General features: G+C 43.7%; 1 protein-coding gene across 1 annotated transcript in view; it reads left to right on the top strand.

The window, feature by feature from the left end:
* Window positions 1-10,762, top strand: part of LOC149290482 (uncharacterized) — a 52,254-nt gene extending 41,492 nt beyond the window's left edge. Inside the window, exons 5-6 of the mRNA XM_089489344.1 lie at window positions 4,629-4,784; window positions 9,485-10,762. Coding sequence (XP_089345470.1) covers window positions 4,629-4,784; window positions 9,485-10,134 — 806 coding nt within the window. The 3' untranslated portion in view covers window positions 10,135-10,762. The remainder of the gene's footprint in view (window positions 1-4,628; window positions 4,785-9,484) is intronic.
* Window positions 10,763-12,414: the final 1,652 nt, after the last annotated feature.

Genomic DNA, 12,414 nt, shown 5'->3' with positions numbered 1-12,414 from the left:
TTAGTTGCCCTCCTGATAAAAATCTGATAAAGAAGACCCTCTATTTTTTCATGATGATGATGATGAGGAGGATGATGGACCTCTCTACCTACAGATTTCTTTACCCATGGATTGAACCATCCAAAGCTTCAAAACATAGAAACACAATGTAAATTCCAAGAGCAACTCTTGTTTTTGTCATTTTATATAATAGACATTGCTTTTGTTGTTGTTATTATTGTGTGTCTCCAAGTCGTTTTGAATTTATGGTGACCCTAAGGCAGACCTATCACAGGGTTTCCTTGGCAAATGTCTTCAGAATAGTTTTCCCATTGCCTTTCCCTGAGGCTGAGAGAGTGTGACTTGCCCAAAGTCCCCAATGGGCTTCCATGGTAGAGCTGGGATTCCAAATCTGAACTCCAGAGTCATAGTTCAGCTATGCTCAAACCACTATGCCACACTGGCTCCTATATTATGGACACCATTTCACTGGGCCATTTTATTTCATGGACTTGGCCCAGCTTTCTCATCTACGGAGGTCATTTTGCAAGCCCCCTTCTCCTCCTCCATTTCCAGGCCCAGGTCCTTCTGAATGCCCTCCAACTCTCCCAGTTTGGCAGGGACCCTCCCCTGGTTCATCCTCTGCCCTCCCACCTTTTCAGCTGCTCTTCAAAGGCCACAGTTTCCTCCTCCTCCTGCCATTTCTACCCTTTTCTTGAGCTCACTGCCATTGCTGCAAACTGAGTCCAAAGGGCAAAAGGCGTCTGTCCTCCATGAAGACAGCCAAGGAGAAAGGAGAAGAGGGGCCCTTCCCATAGGCTCAGGCAAAAGCAAAAGGCTGTATCCTCTCCTAGTTTGCTTCTCCTTCCTCATAAACAACCTTGTAATCTTGATCATATTCTGAGGTTCCATGGTTTCTCTAGGATTCCCCCCCTCAAAAAATCTCATGGCCCCACAGCGACTCCCAAGAAAGGAGAGGACTAGACACACGAAGAGACACACTTCCTTCCTTTTGGCCCAAGGAGCCAGGCCTCCTTCTCTCTCTGGAGCCTCAGGGAGAGAAAGAGATACCTCTGTTCAACTGGGGCCTCAGAGAAGGTTCTGGAACATTCTCCATAGTCACAAACAGCACAAAATGGCCCCCAGAACACAAAATGGCCCCCAGAACACAAAATGGCTGCCTCTGCCTGAGCGCTTGGCAGTTGGCAGTTTGAGGCCTTCAGAGGAGAGAGAGAGAGATGGAGGGGAAGAGTGGAAGGGGGTCCTGGAGGGAGGGGGCCTTGGGAGATATTGTCAGAACCTGTTATTGAGATCAGTTATAATGCTGTATATATTCAGTTCATATATAATCACTTCATGTATGTCTTGAGATATCTGACCTATATTGTTCTGTTACCTAAGATGTTGGGGGGTGGGGTGGAGAGTATATGGGTAGAATATTAAAGTGGTGTTAGTTTCTAAGTGGGGCCCTATTAACTGCTTTGGAGTGTTGTTTTAGACAACTATTCTTAGCTGGCATGTTTCAAATGTCTTGAGTGAGGCTGGGTTGTGATGGGGACCTGGCTAAGTGTGTCTGGGGTGGGGAACTAGCAGGGGGAGAAAGGAGGGGGCTTTTTGTATGTACAACGCTGTGTAAATTTACAGCGCTTTATAAATAAAGGTTAATAGTAATAATAATAATTTTAAAAGTGTACATTTTTCTCTGAAGCCTCAGACTCTGCAAAAAAGTGTTACAGATCACTACTGCAATGCTCTCACAATAGACTTTCTACTTTTGGTATAAGTTTGGATGTGGGCCATTGATCAGAGGATTCCAACCTCAGAGATATAGAGCCTTCCTGAGATATTTGGTGTTCGCTTCCTAACAAAGGGGTTTTTGGCCTCATAAAGGATTTGGGTCAAAAGAGGAGGGGTCTCTAATAGGAGGACCACTGAGACGACGATTGTCCCCCAAACTACCCCAAAGGTAGCTCCTTTGGGAGGTTTTTAAATCAAGTGAATGTACATGAACTGAAAAGATATAACCGTACAACTGATCTTAATAACTGGTTCTGACACCTAGTGAGACATCAGAGAGTAGTAGTAGCCTTTCCTCTTGCCAATGGGGTTTACAGTGTATTCCCTGGACTGGATCTCCCAGCATCCACAGGGCCAGAGAGAGGAGGGTCCTGCCCTGCATAGTGTTGCCATCTCATGGGTCTTAGGCTTTGGGGATGTGTGCCTTTGGCCAGTGTCCGTGTGTCTGGGGCTCCAGGGCCCCTCAGTCCCTCCTGCCTTGTTCCATATTAACTGCAGGAGGAGCCTGTGAGGGTGGGGCAGGGGGCGGGGCCTTCCAGCTCCTCTGCCCCCATTGGCCAGAATGAAGAAGGGGAGGAGCTTCTGCCTCTCTATTTAGCTCTGCGCCCGGAAGAGAGAGAGAGGAGCAGAGAGTGAGAAGGGGACAGAGAGAGGAAAGGAAGGAGAGGGATAAAGACAAGGAGGGAAGGAAGGAGGGGAGAGGAGAGGAAAGGAGAGGGGAGGGACAAGGCCTGGAAGAGGTAGGCTTCACTGCTGTGCTGAGGCCTCCAACTGCCAAGCGCTGAGGTGGTGGCCATTTTGTGTTCTGGGGGCCATTTTGTGCTGCTTGTGACTGTGGGGAATAAAGTTCTGGAACCTTCTCTGAGGCCTCAGTTATACAGAGGCCTCTCTTTCTCTCCTGAGGCTCCAGAGAGAGAAGGAGGCCAGGTTCCTTGGGCCAAAAGGGAGGAAGTGTGTCTCTTTGTGTGTCTTTTGTGTCTCTTTTCTGAGAGGGTTTTCTTATTACACAGCTCTGCTCCTTCTGGGGAACATGGGTTTTAAAGGGGATCAGAAATGGGAGGATAGTTTTAATACAAGCCTTCTTCTTCTTCTTCTTCACAAACATTGGTCTTTGGCTTCTAAGGGGAGGCTAGTCCCCCAAAAGAGGCCAAAAGTGGTTCATTTGGGAGGCTTTAAAAGTCTCCCCAGTTTCCTTATTGAGAGATTTTCAGGGAAGAAGGAAGGAGACAGACCAGAATAACACATATTACCAAGAATTAAACAAGACTAGGGTGCTTCTACCCTTTTACAACCGACTCAGGCTGTTTCTGCACTGAAGAAATAATCCAGTTTGAAACCGCTTTAACTCTCCTGCTCCACTTTGTGGAATCCTGGGATTTGTAGTTTGTTGTGGCACCAGAGCTCTCTGGCAGAGAATGTAAAATCCCAGGATTCCATAGCACTGAGGGTTAAAGCGGTGTGAAAGTGCCTTATTTCTATAGTGCGGATGCAGCCTTCTTGGGAAAGGGGCTGATGATGGGGAAAAGCACTGGGGACCTCTGGGGCTTTCAGCAGATGATTTATTTATTTATGATGCACTCATTTCACATCTAACTACGGGGACATAACCAGGGCCCTCTCAAATTCCCCATCCCCTGATCCCCCACCACTCTAATAAGGCATGGAGTATCTGTTGTGTAGGGGAGCTGCAGTGAATCTATCCTAGGTCTGGGAAGCTTTGTTTGAAGCAGAGGGAGGAAGGGGATATCCACCTCTGCATCAGCCCAAATGAGGCATATGTCATCTGCGTGTGTCACCAGCAGGATGCTGTTCTCTGCGTCTTTGAGTGCTGCAGGGTTTCTTGCCAAGCCAATCCTAACCCTTGTCCTTTTTCTCAGGAACTCCATCTCGGCCTGTTTGGATACGGCTTTGGGCCTCTCTTGCTGGAAGTGACCAAGTGCAGGGCCACCAGGACCCCTTGACCACCTGATGGCTAACACAGAGGCCAAGAGGAGGGAGTTGGGCTCCAACAGAAAGAGGCTGCCGAAGTACAACAGCTCTTTGGTGAGTCACTATCCTATTAGCTCCATCTGTGTCACTTCTGGGCCAATTTATGAAAGGAAGCAATTAATATACTGTCCGAGTTTGGCAGAGACAGTCCTGGTTAATCCTCTTTCACCTCACTTATTCAGGGGCTTTTAAACATGTCCCAGTTGGTCTATCCTCCTCCCACTTTCCCCCTTCTCAGCTCACTTCAGTTCCTGAGTGCAACTGAGTTTACAGCCTATCAACTCAAAAGTGGGGAGAGGAGAGGAAAAAGGAGACTGGATATGGCCCTTCCCAGGAGGTTGAAGCAAAAGCAAACTGCTTTGCCTTTCCTAGCATGTGTGATCTTCCTCATAAACAACTTTGGCCATCTTCACTGCCTTCTGGGTTGCTTGTCCACACATGTCTTGTTTTTCCCATCAATGAAATGTTGGGGGCTATGGGAGAATGTCTCTGGATATAAATTGGGGGTGGGCCTAGTGACCCTTAAGCCCAGAGTGCTCCCCAGGACTGCTTTATAAAAATGACATTTGCCTTCAAAATGTGGCAAGAAATGTCTAAATGCACCATAATTCTTTGGTGGCTAAATGTACTGTATGTGTTGGGATAGTCAGTATCCTAATCCATCATCAATATCCCAGCCATGGCCTAAATTATATTGTTTATTATATTGTATATTATATTGAAAAGATTCGAGACAAACTGGATCTCAAAGGCAGTAGCTTTTTTCTTGCTGGCAGAATTTAAAGTTTATTTCCCAGACTGAATTTTAAAGTGTTGAAATAATATTTGCAATGCACTATGTGCTTTCCTCCCCTTTTGTTTAGTCACTCTCTGGATGAGGGCTATTTTCTGTTTGCAGGTGACCTTTGCGGATGTGGCGGTATATTTCACCGAAGAGGAATGGAAACTGTTGACGAAAAATCAGAAACTTATGTACAGTTCCGTTATGATGGAGAATTATGAGAATGTGGCCTCTGTGGGTAAGGAACCTGAATCCATTGCCCTTCCTGTGAAGATTGAGGGCCCTTCATAATTTACTGTCAGAGCGCTATGATTCTACTTTAGAATTATAGAATCAAAGAGTTGAAATAGACCACAAGGACCATCCAGTTCAATCTTCTGCCATGCAGGAATAAAGCACCCCCAAGAGATGGCTTTCCAGCTTCTGTTTAAAGACCTCCAAAGAAAGAGACTCCACCAAACTCTGAGGAAGTATATTCCATTATTGAAGAGCTCTTACTCTCAGGAGGTTCCTCCTAAAGTTTAAGTGGAATCTCTTGTCCCTGTGGCTTGCATCCGTTGTTCCATGTCCTTTTCTCTGGAGTAGAAGAAAGCAAGCCTGTTCCATCCTGAATATGACATCTCTTCAAATATTTGAACAGGGCTGTCATATCCACTCTTAACCTTCTCTATTCAAAGCTAAACATACCCAGATCCCTAAGTCATTCCTCAGAGAGCATGGTTTCCAGACCATTCACCATTTTGGTTTCCTTACTCGGGACATGCTCCAGCTTCTGAACATCTGTTTGAATTGTGTTGCCCAGAACTGGACACAGGATTATTGCAAGTGAGCCCTGACCAAAAGAGAATAGAGTGGCACTATTACTTACCTTGATCTTGACACTATACTCCTATTGATACAGCCTAGGATCACATTGGCGTTTTTAGCTGCTGCATCACATTGTTGACACATGTTCAACTTGTGCTCTACTACCATTCCTAGTTCCCTTTCACACGTAATTTAACTGTCATAACAACTTCATGTGGCATCTTGGAATTTCTAGTTTTAGTGAGGCACTATTGTTCTCCACTTTGTAAGGCTTCTAAATATCCAATTGTAAACTGCCAGTTCTGGAATTTTGTGGGAAGGAGCCATGGAGATTAATGCTTTTTGCCCCTAAATGGTCCTCAGCCCATTCCTGAGCAAGTTTCCTGGCTTTTGTGACCCCTCTTCCAGCCTTTTGACGCCCTGGAAAGGCTTGGTGGGAAAAAGGCCTCCCTTGGCCCTGCAATGGATCAGAGAGGGCCCAACAGTGGCAAAATGGCCTCCACTTCCCCAAAGGGATGCTGTGGGATATTGAGGGGCAAAACATTAAACCATATTTTTATTTTTATGTTTTTAAATTTTATTAATAACAGACATCACATTACAAACATTGCAAGCATATAAACAAACATACATAAAACATTGGTTTCAATACCAAAACATAAAACAAAACATACATTAAAACTAACAACTATGTAAATCTAAAACATTATATTATATTATTTAATTCTAATATATATCATGGCTTCCCCAAAGTAAATGCATATTTTAAATTACTAACCATATCATATCTCCTAGGTATACATCTTCAAATAAAAAGTTTTTTACTTCTTAATTAGCTTTTTACTTCAAAATTTTTTAGGCATTCCCATTCCCTTTTTATCTTTTATCTTCCCATTCCCTTATCCAGATCCTTTAGCGATGCAGTCAATATATCCATCTCCATTGTTTCTTCTAATTTATTTATCCACTCATCTTCTGTTGGAATTCTTTTCTCTTTCCAGGAACTAGCATAAACAATTCTAGCTATTGTGACCATATATAAAATAATACGTCTATATTTTTTCCACTTCTTTTTCTAATAATCATTTTTCTAATATTATTTTTAATTAATAAAAATAATAAAGGACTAAATGGTAATGCTATTCCTAACATGTTTGACATCAAAATGTGTATTTCCCCCCAGTATTTCCCCACTTCTGTACACTTCCACCAAAGGTGGTAAAAAGCTCCTCTTTGTTTACTGCATTTCCAACAACTACTGCTTCCATTCTTGTACATTTTGCTTAGTTCATCTGGGGATATATATATACCAGCGATACATCATTTTAATATAATTTTCTTCATAATTTTGACAAAGTGTGAAAGAATTAGTATCTCGCCAAGATTTTCCCCATAGGTCAATTTCTATTGTATTTTTTGTGTCCTGAGCCCATTTTATCATACAATGCTTCACACTTTCCTGTTCCAAATTCCTTTGCTTCAGTAATTTGTAATATTTTGAACTATGTCCGCATTTATCATCAAAGATTATAGCATCCATTTCATTTTTCTTATCTGTAAGACCATGCTCTTTTTTTATCAATTTTATATCTTTCAAACATTTGTCTAAACAGAAACCAATTCTTATTAATCTTGTTCTCTCTCTCATTGCTAGGTTTCATTATTAAATAATTTTTTCTGTTGTTAACAGGTCCCTGTATGTTAACCATTTCTGACCCTCCATTTTTGTTCTTCTATAGAAAGCTTCTTGAATAGAGACCCATGATATTATTTGTCTATAAAATAGTTTTTTTAATTTTAACCCCTACTCTAAACAATAAATTTCTTATAAAGTGATGGCAAAAATCTGTATTAGCTTTAATTTTGTCATACCACAAGAAGGCATGATATCCAAACCTTTTTGTGTTTTCCATTTCTAATAACTTATCATATCTTAATCATATCCATTCTTCGATCCACTGTAAACAGACTGCATAATAATACAAGTATTCCATATTTTAAGGTGACACAATGTGGGATTGCTTCTGAGATCCCCTGGGAGGCAATGTCACCCCCCCCCCCCCCCATCCCCAAGAGTAATCCATCTCAGTCTTGGAGATGTCTTAAAGCTGTTTTAAGGATCCTCTCTGGCATTTGACCCTCACCAAAATTGGAATCCAGGTCCCAGCCCCCTTGTTCTGCCTTTCCTAATACATTATTTGTATACTGAATATCCTGCCTTTCTCAACAAATGGGCCTCAAACTGTCCCTTTTATGCCTCACACACACACTGTGTTTCTGTCTGTGATAGAGAGATGGAGGGAATGTGAAAAATAGAAAGGGAGGGGAGAGATGCTGAAGGTGAAATGCTGAAGCAGTGCAGATGGGAAAGAGGGAAGGTTCGAGAGCGGAGAGAGAAAGGGAAATGGATCAGGCCTCTGGGAGCCAGGAGGGGAAGGCAGGAGCAAAGCCAGGATCGCCTAGCTCTGTGCGGAGAGGAAGGGACCTCTGGGAAGGGCCAGGAGAGGGGCCTTGGGGATTGGGAGGCAGCCACCAACCTGACAGATTTTAAGAATTGGATTGAGTGAACTGGTGAGAACATGGCTCAGGCCCTTGTTTTCAGGGATATTAAGGGGCTCCATATAGCAGTTATCAGCAATGTCTATGAAGAGAGGAAAGGTGACACAAAAATTCCTTTTTCTCTAATGTTTTTGTCCAAACTGAGTTTGCTTAGGTCCATGGTTGATTCCAGAGGCCCTTTGTTATCCCAAATGCTGGTGTTTGGGTAGGACACCCGCAAGTGCAATGCTTTTAGGGGAATTTAGTACTTAGCTGAAAAGAGAGATATAGTTTGGTTGGGGCAAGAGTGACCTCGGGATTCAGCCCAACTATACCAGGCCCGGAAGCACACAGAACTCCAAATGCATTTGAAATAGGTTTTTATATTTTATTTAGGGGAAAAGCAAAACACACACACACGTAAGCATTCACACACATGCAGAAGAACTAGACAACAATTGGGAGTGGTCAAGAGATGTAAGACTTTCATAATGGTAATACTTTACTTAGGCGGATCTGGATTCCAATTGCTGAGGGTTCAAAATGGGAAGAGAAGTCAGGAGCTCCTGTGACAAGTGGGGTTGGCGAGAGCACTGAGATTCTTAACCATGTAAACCAACAGACTGTCTGTCTGTAATTGGACTGACGTCAAAGAACAGTCATCCAGGGCAGATATTTATACTGTAATTGTTGCTTGAGGGCAGAAACCGAGTGTTCAAAAAGGTTTAAATCGATTTAGAATGTTTCCTGGGGGGAAAAATGGTCTGAAACCAAATTGAATGCAATGGTTGCTTGGTACAAATATCTTAGAAAAAAAGGATTAGCACACTGGCTCTCAGATCCATCTTGGCTATGAAATCCAATCGCGTTGAAAAGCCAATATACAGCACAATCTGAGGGTGACGCTCCCAGATACAGCGCAACAATAACATAGCAGAGTACAGAAGCCAATGTCCAGATATAGATATTAGCAATGCACTGACCACTTTCAACACTGAAAAATAAGTCAAAAACACAGTTGATTTCATTGAAATCCTTGGAGAATTTCTCTCTTTAGTTGCAAAATAATACAAATATTTGCAAGCTCTCCTCTCCGACTTCCATCAATTTCACCATCTCTTGTACATACAATTCCAGTGCAATCCACACCAATCCACATGTGAGCTGCATACTGTATTGATTGTGAGTCATCTCCTGGTGCCAAACAGCATGAAGGAACCTCTGCAGTTAGCTTGCATCATGTCTTGGCTCTGACTCAGGACTCAATGGCAGTCTCACAGGATATAATGACACCTGTCAATCAAAGTATTTTTGCACATGGTTAATAGAATATTTTTGCAACAGTCCTTTGACTATCTGCTTCCACTGATTCCCTCAAGGCAGTCCCCATTCTTTGCTAGCTCCTATGACTAAGAATACGATCAGTACATGGATTTAGGGGCATAAGCAGCAGGGTCATGCTTGGGTTACTTACAGCAACTTTCTTAATTTCATCTCTAATAAGGAGGGGTTAATGAGGGCTAAATTGTGGGGTAACACCCTCCTCTCTTAACTCTGATTTTCAGTCTTATCTGTCATTGTCGTTCTTTACAGAAAAACATTTGAATCATGAGAGAGTCCACACAGGAGAGAAGCCATACAAATGCCAGCATTGTGGGAAAAGGTTTTCTCGGAGGTCACACCTAGTGACACATCAGAGAGTCCACACAGGAGAGAAGCCATACAAATGCCAGCATTGTGGGAAAGGTTTTTCTCGGAAGTCAATCCTAGTGACACATCAGAGAGTCCACACAGGAGAGAAGCCATACAAATGTCAGCATTGTGGGAAATGTTTCTCTTCAAAGGCACACCTAGTGACACATCAGAGAGGCCACACAGGAGAGAAGCCATACAAATGCCAGCATTGTGGGAAAAGTTTTTCTCAGAAGGCACACCTAGTGATACATCAGAGAGTCCACACAGGAGAGAAGCCATACAAATGCCAGCATTGTGGAAAATGTTTTTATTCGAAGTCAGACCTAGTGAAACATCAGAGAGTCCACAATGGAGAGAAGCCATACAAATGCCAGCATTGTGGGAAAGGCTTTTCTCGGAAGTCAATCCTAGTGACACATCAGAGAGTCCACACAGGAGAGAAGCCATACAAATGCCAGCATTGTGGGAAATGTTTTTCTCAGAGGTCAAATCTAGTGAAACATCAGAGAGTCCACACAGGAGAGAAGCCACACAAATCCCAACAGTGAACTAATATTATTTTTGTCAATAAGGAATATAAAAAATATATTTTCATTCAAGTGGTGCTAAGGAAAGGCCTTTGTGATTTTGTTTGTAAGCTTTGTCTATCTATATGTCTATGTTTTAAGGTTGTATTTTGTTAAGTTTGGGTTTTTATTGGTAACAGTATACGTAGATAATTACCTTGGGTTGTAAATTGTGGGTCGTGGTATTGGTTAGGTAGTTGGGGGGGCTGGGAGTTGTTATATATGACTTATGGGAATGATAGCTTTTGGAATTTGTGGGATGTTGGCTGAAGAAAGTTGGAGGCCGGTATTAAAAGAAAGGGCTAGTTTGTGGGAATGGCAAAGGGGGCCTTGTTACCTGAGGGGCATAGACTGTGAGAATTGGAGGTGGGGGCTACATTTGGAAGAGTGTGATATTTTAGGTTTGGGGGTTTTAATATATTGTTTGGATTGGAGTGGGCAGTTCTGGATTAAAAACTGAATTTCTATGTTTTCTCAATAAAGTTCTTTGGTATTTCAACACACTGGACTCTTTGATGCACTGAAGTTCTGAATTTGCCCAAACTGAACCTTTCTTCTCTACTCAGTCCTCAGCTCCATTGCCCAGCAGAGGCAAATACACACACAAACATACAGGATACACAGGGGCAGCTATATTTCTAAATCAGAGCCTTCCTTTCCTGACTTTCCCTCCTGAGTCCAGCTCTGCACCTTGGGCTCCATTGCAGTCTCTTCAAAGGAAGAAAGGAGGGAAGGAAGGGGAGGCTGCTGAGCCCCCGGCGCATACCTTCCTTTCCCGCAAAGGCCGCCAGCGGAATAAGTAACAGCAGCTTTGCCCTGGCAATCCCTGCGCATGCTGAGGAGGGGCCTTTGGGGGCATCTGTTCATGCGCAGTCTCAGACCCTGAAGCCATTGCTGCCCTCACAGTCTGTTCTGAGGGAGGGAGGAAAGTGGGGAGAACCCTTGTTGATTCAGAGGAATGGCTGGAGCATCTTCTGGGGGACACTTGGGGGTTATTAGAAGGAAGGAAGCCCCTCTTCTCCCTCCAAAGAAAGGCAGCGGTCCTGCCAGGCCTCCTCTCCCTCTTTCCTTCCCTGCCCCCTCCTCAGGAGATTCCTTAGGGCCCAGGTGTTTGGGGGGTTATTATGTTATAAGGGGGCAGGGGGGACCCTTGGAGAGAGCTCCCTCCCTCCTGGAAATTGGGGCAGAGGAGAGACCTTTCTGATGCCTCATTTGGAGAAGGGTTTTGTGCCAAATAGAAAGCATCACACAGGATAGGGTTCAATAGCATTGGAAGCAACATTTTTTTTGGGGGGGGGAGAGAAGTTTTCTCTGGAGTCCTGGGGGACAGGTGTCTGGGGTGGGGGAGAAGAGCTAAAATCTAGGCCAAAGCCAAGAGAAGGGAGACAGAGGACCTCAAAGCTCTGGCAATCCCCTGGCAACCTGGGAACTAGGTTTAGAGGCTCACAGGATCTGGATTGGGCACCCCCCTCACATACTTACCTTTTCCTTCACAACAACCCTGCAGAGGAGGACCAAGAGAGAGACCCACAGCCCGAGAAACACCCCCCCCCCTCCGGTTCTGGGAGCATAGTGAAAGGGCATTAGAGCCCCTTGAAGGGATGTTGTTATTATTATTTATTTATATTCCACCTTTTCTCAAAGGAATCAAAGCGGATTACAGTAATAAAATAACATACAATTTCAGAAATACAATTAAAATTCCAAAACTCCCAACCCTCCCCCCGATTATAAGAAGTATTAATCAACCCCTAAAAAGCTAATAAACAGCAAGAAAATGTAAAACATCCAAAACACAATACAATAAAAAAGTATTTTCGGGCAAGAATTGGATTGTTTTCTGAAGGTGAAAGGGGAGGGCAGGAACGATACATCAATAACAATTTCCATAACAGTAACAATGGCAAGGGTAAGGGTCAGGGGGAGGGGGAGGCATTCAATAGATCTAATCTAGTCTGGAAAGGCTTGCCAAAGAGATCTGTCTTAATAGCCTTCCTAAAGGCTTCCAAGGTGGAAATATGACGGAGCTCATCCGGAGGTCGTTCCAGAGCCTGGGTACAGCTGGTGAGAAGGACCTCTGGGTCACTGCTGAAAGTCTGGTCTTCTTGAGTTGTAGCAGGTTCTTCCCAGAGGACCTGAGTCTCAGGATGGATTGTATGGGAGGAGGCTCTCCCTCAAATAGTCAGGACCCAAGCCATGGAGAGCTTTACGGGTTAAAACCAATACCTTGTATCTTGTCAGGAAACTAAAGGGCAGCCAGTG

The sequence above is a fragment of the Sceloporus occidentalis genome, unplaced genomic scaffold (genome assembly GCF_023333645.1).
Source record: "Sceloporus occidentalis isolate IW3139 unplaced genomic scaffold, rSceOcc1.0.p SCAF_39, whole genome shotgun sequence".
In the NCBI taxonomy this organism is placed as follows: Eukaryota; Metazoa; Chordata; class Lepidosauria; order Squamata; family Phrynosomatidae; genus Sceloporus; species Sceloporus occidentalis.
The sequence above is the reverse complement of the archived record's forward strand: the minus strand, read 5'-3'. Positions and strand labels throughout refer to the sequence as shown.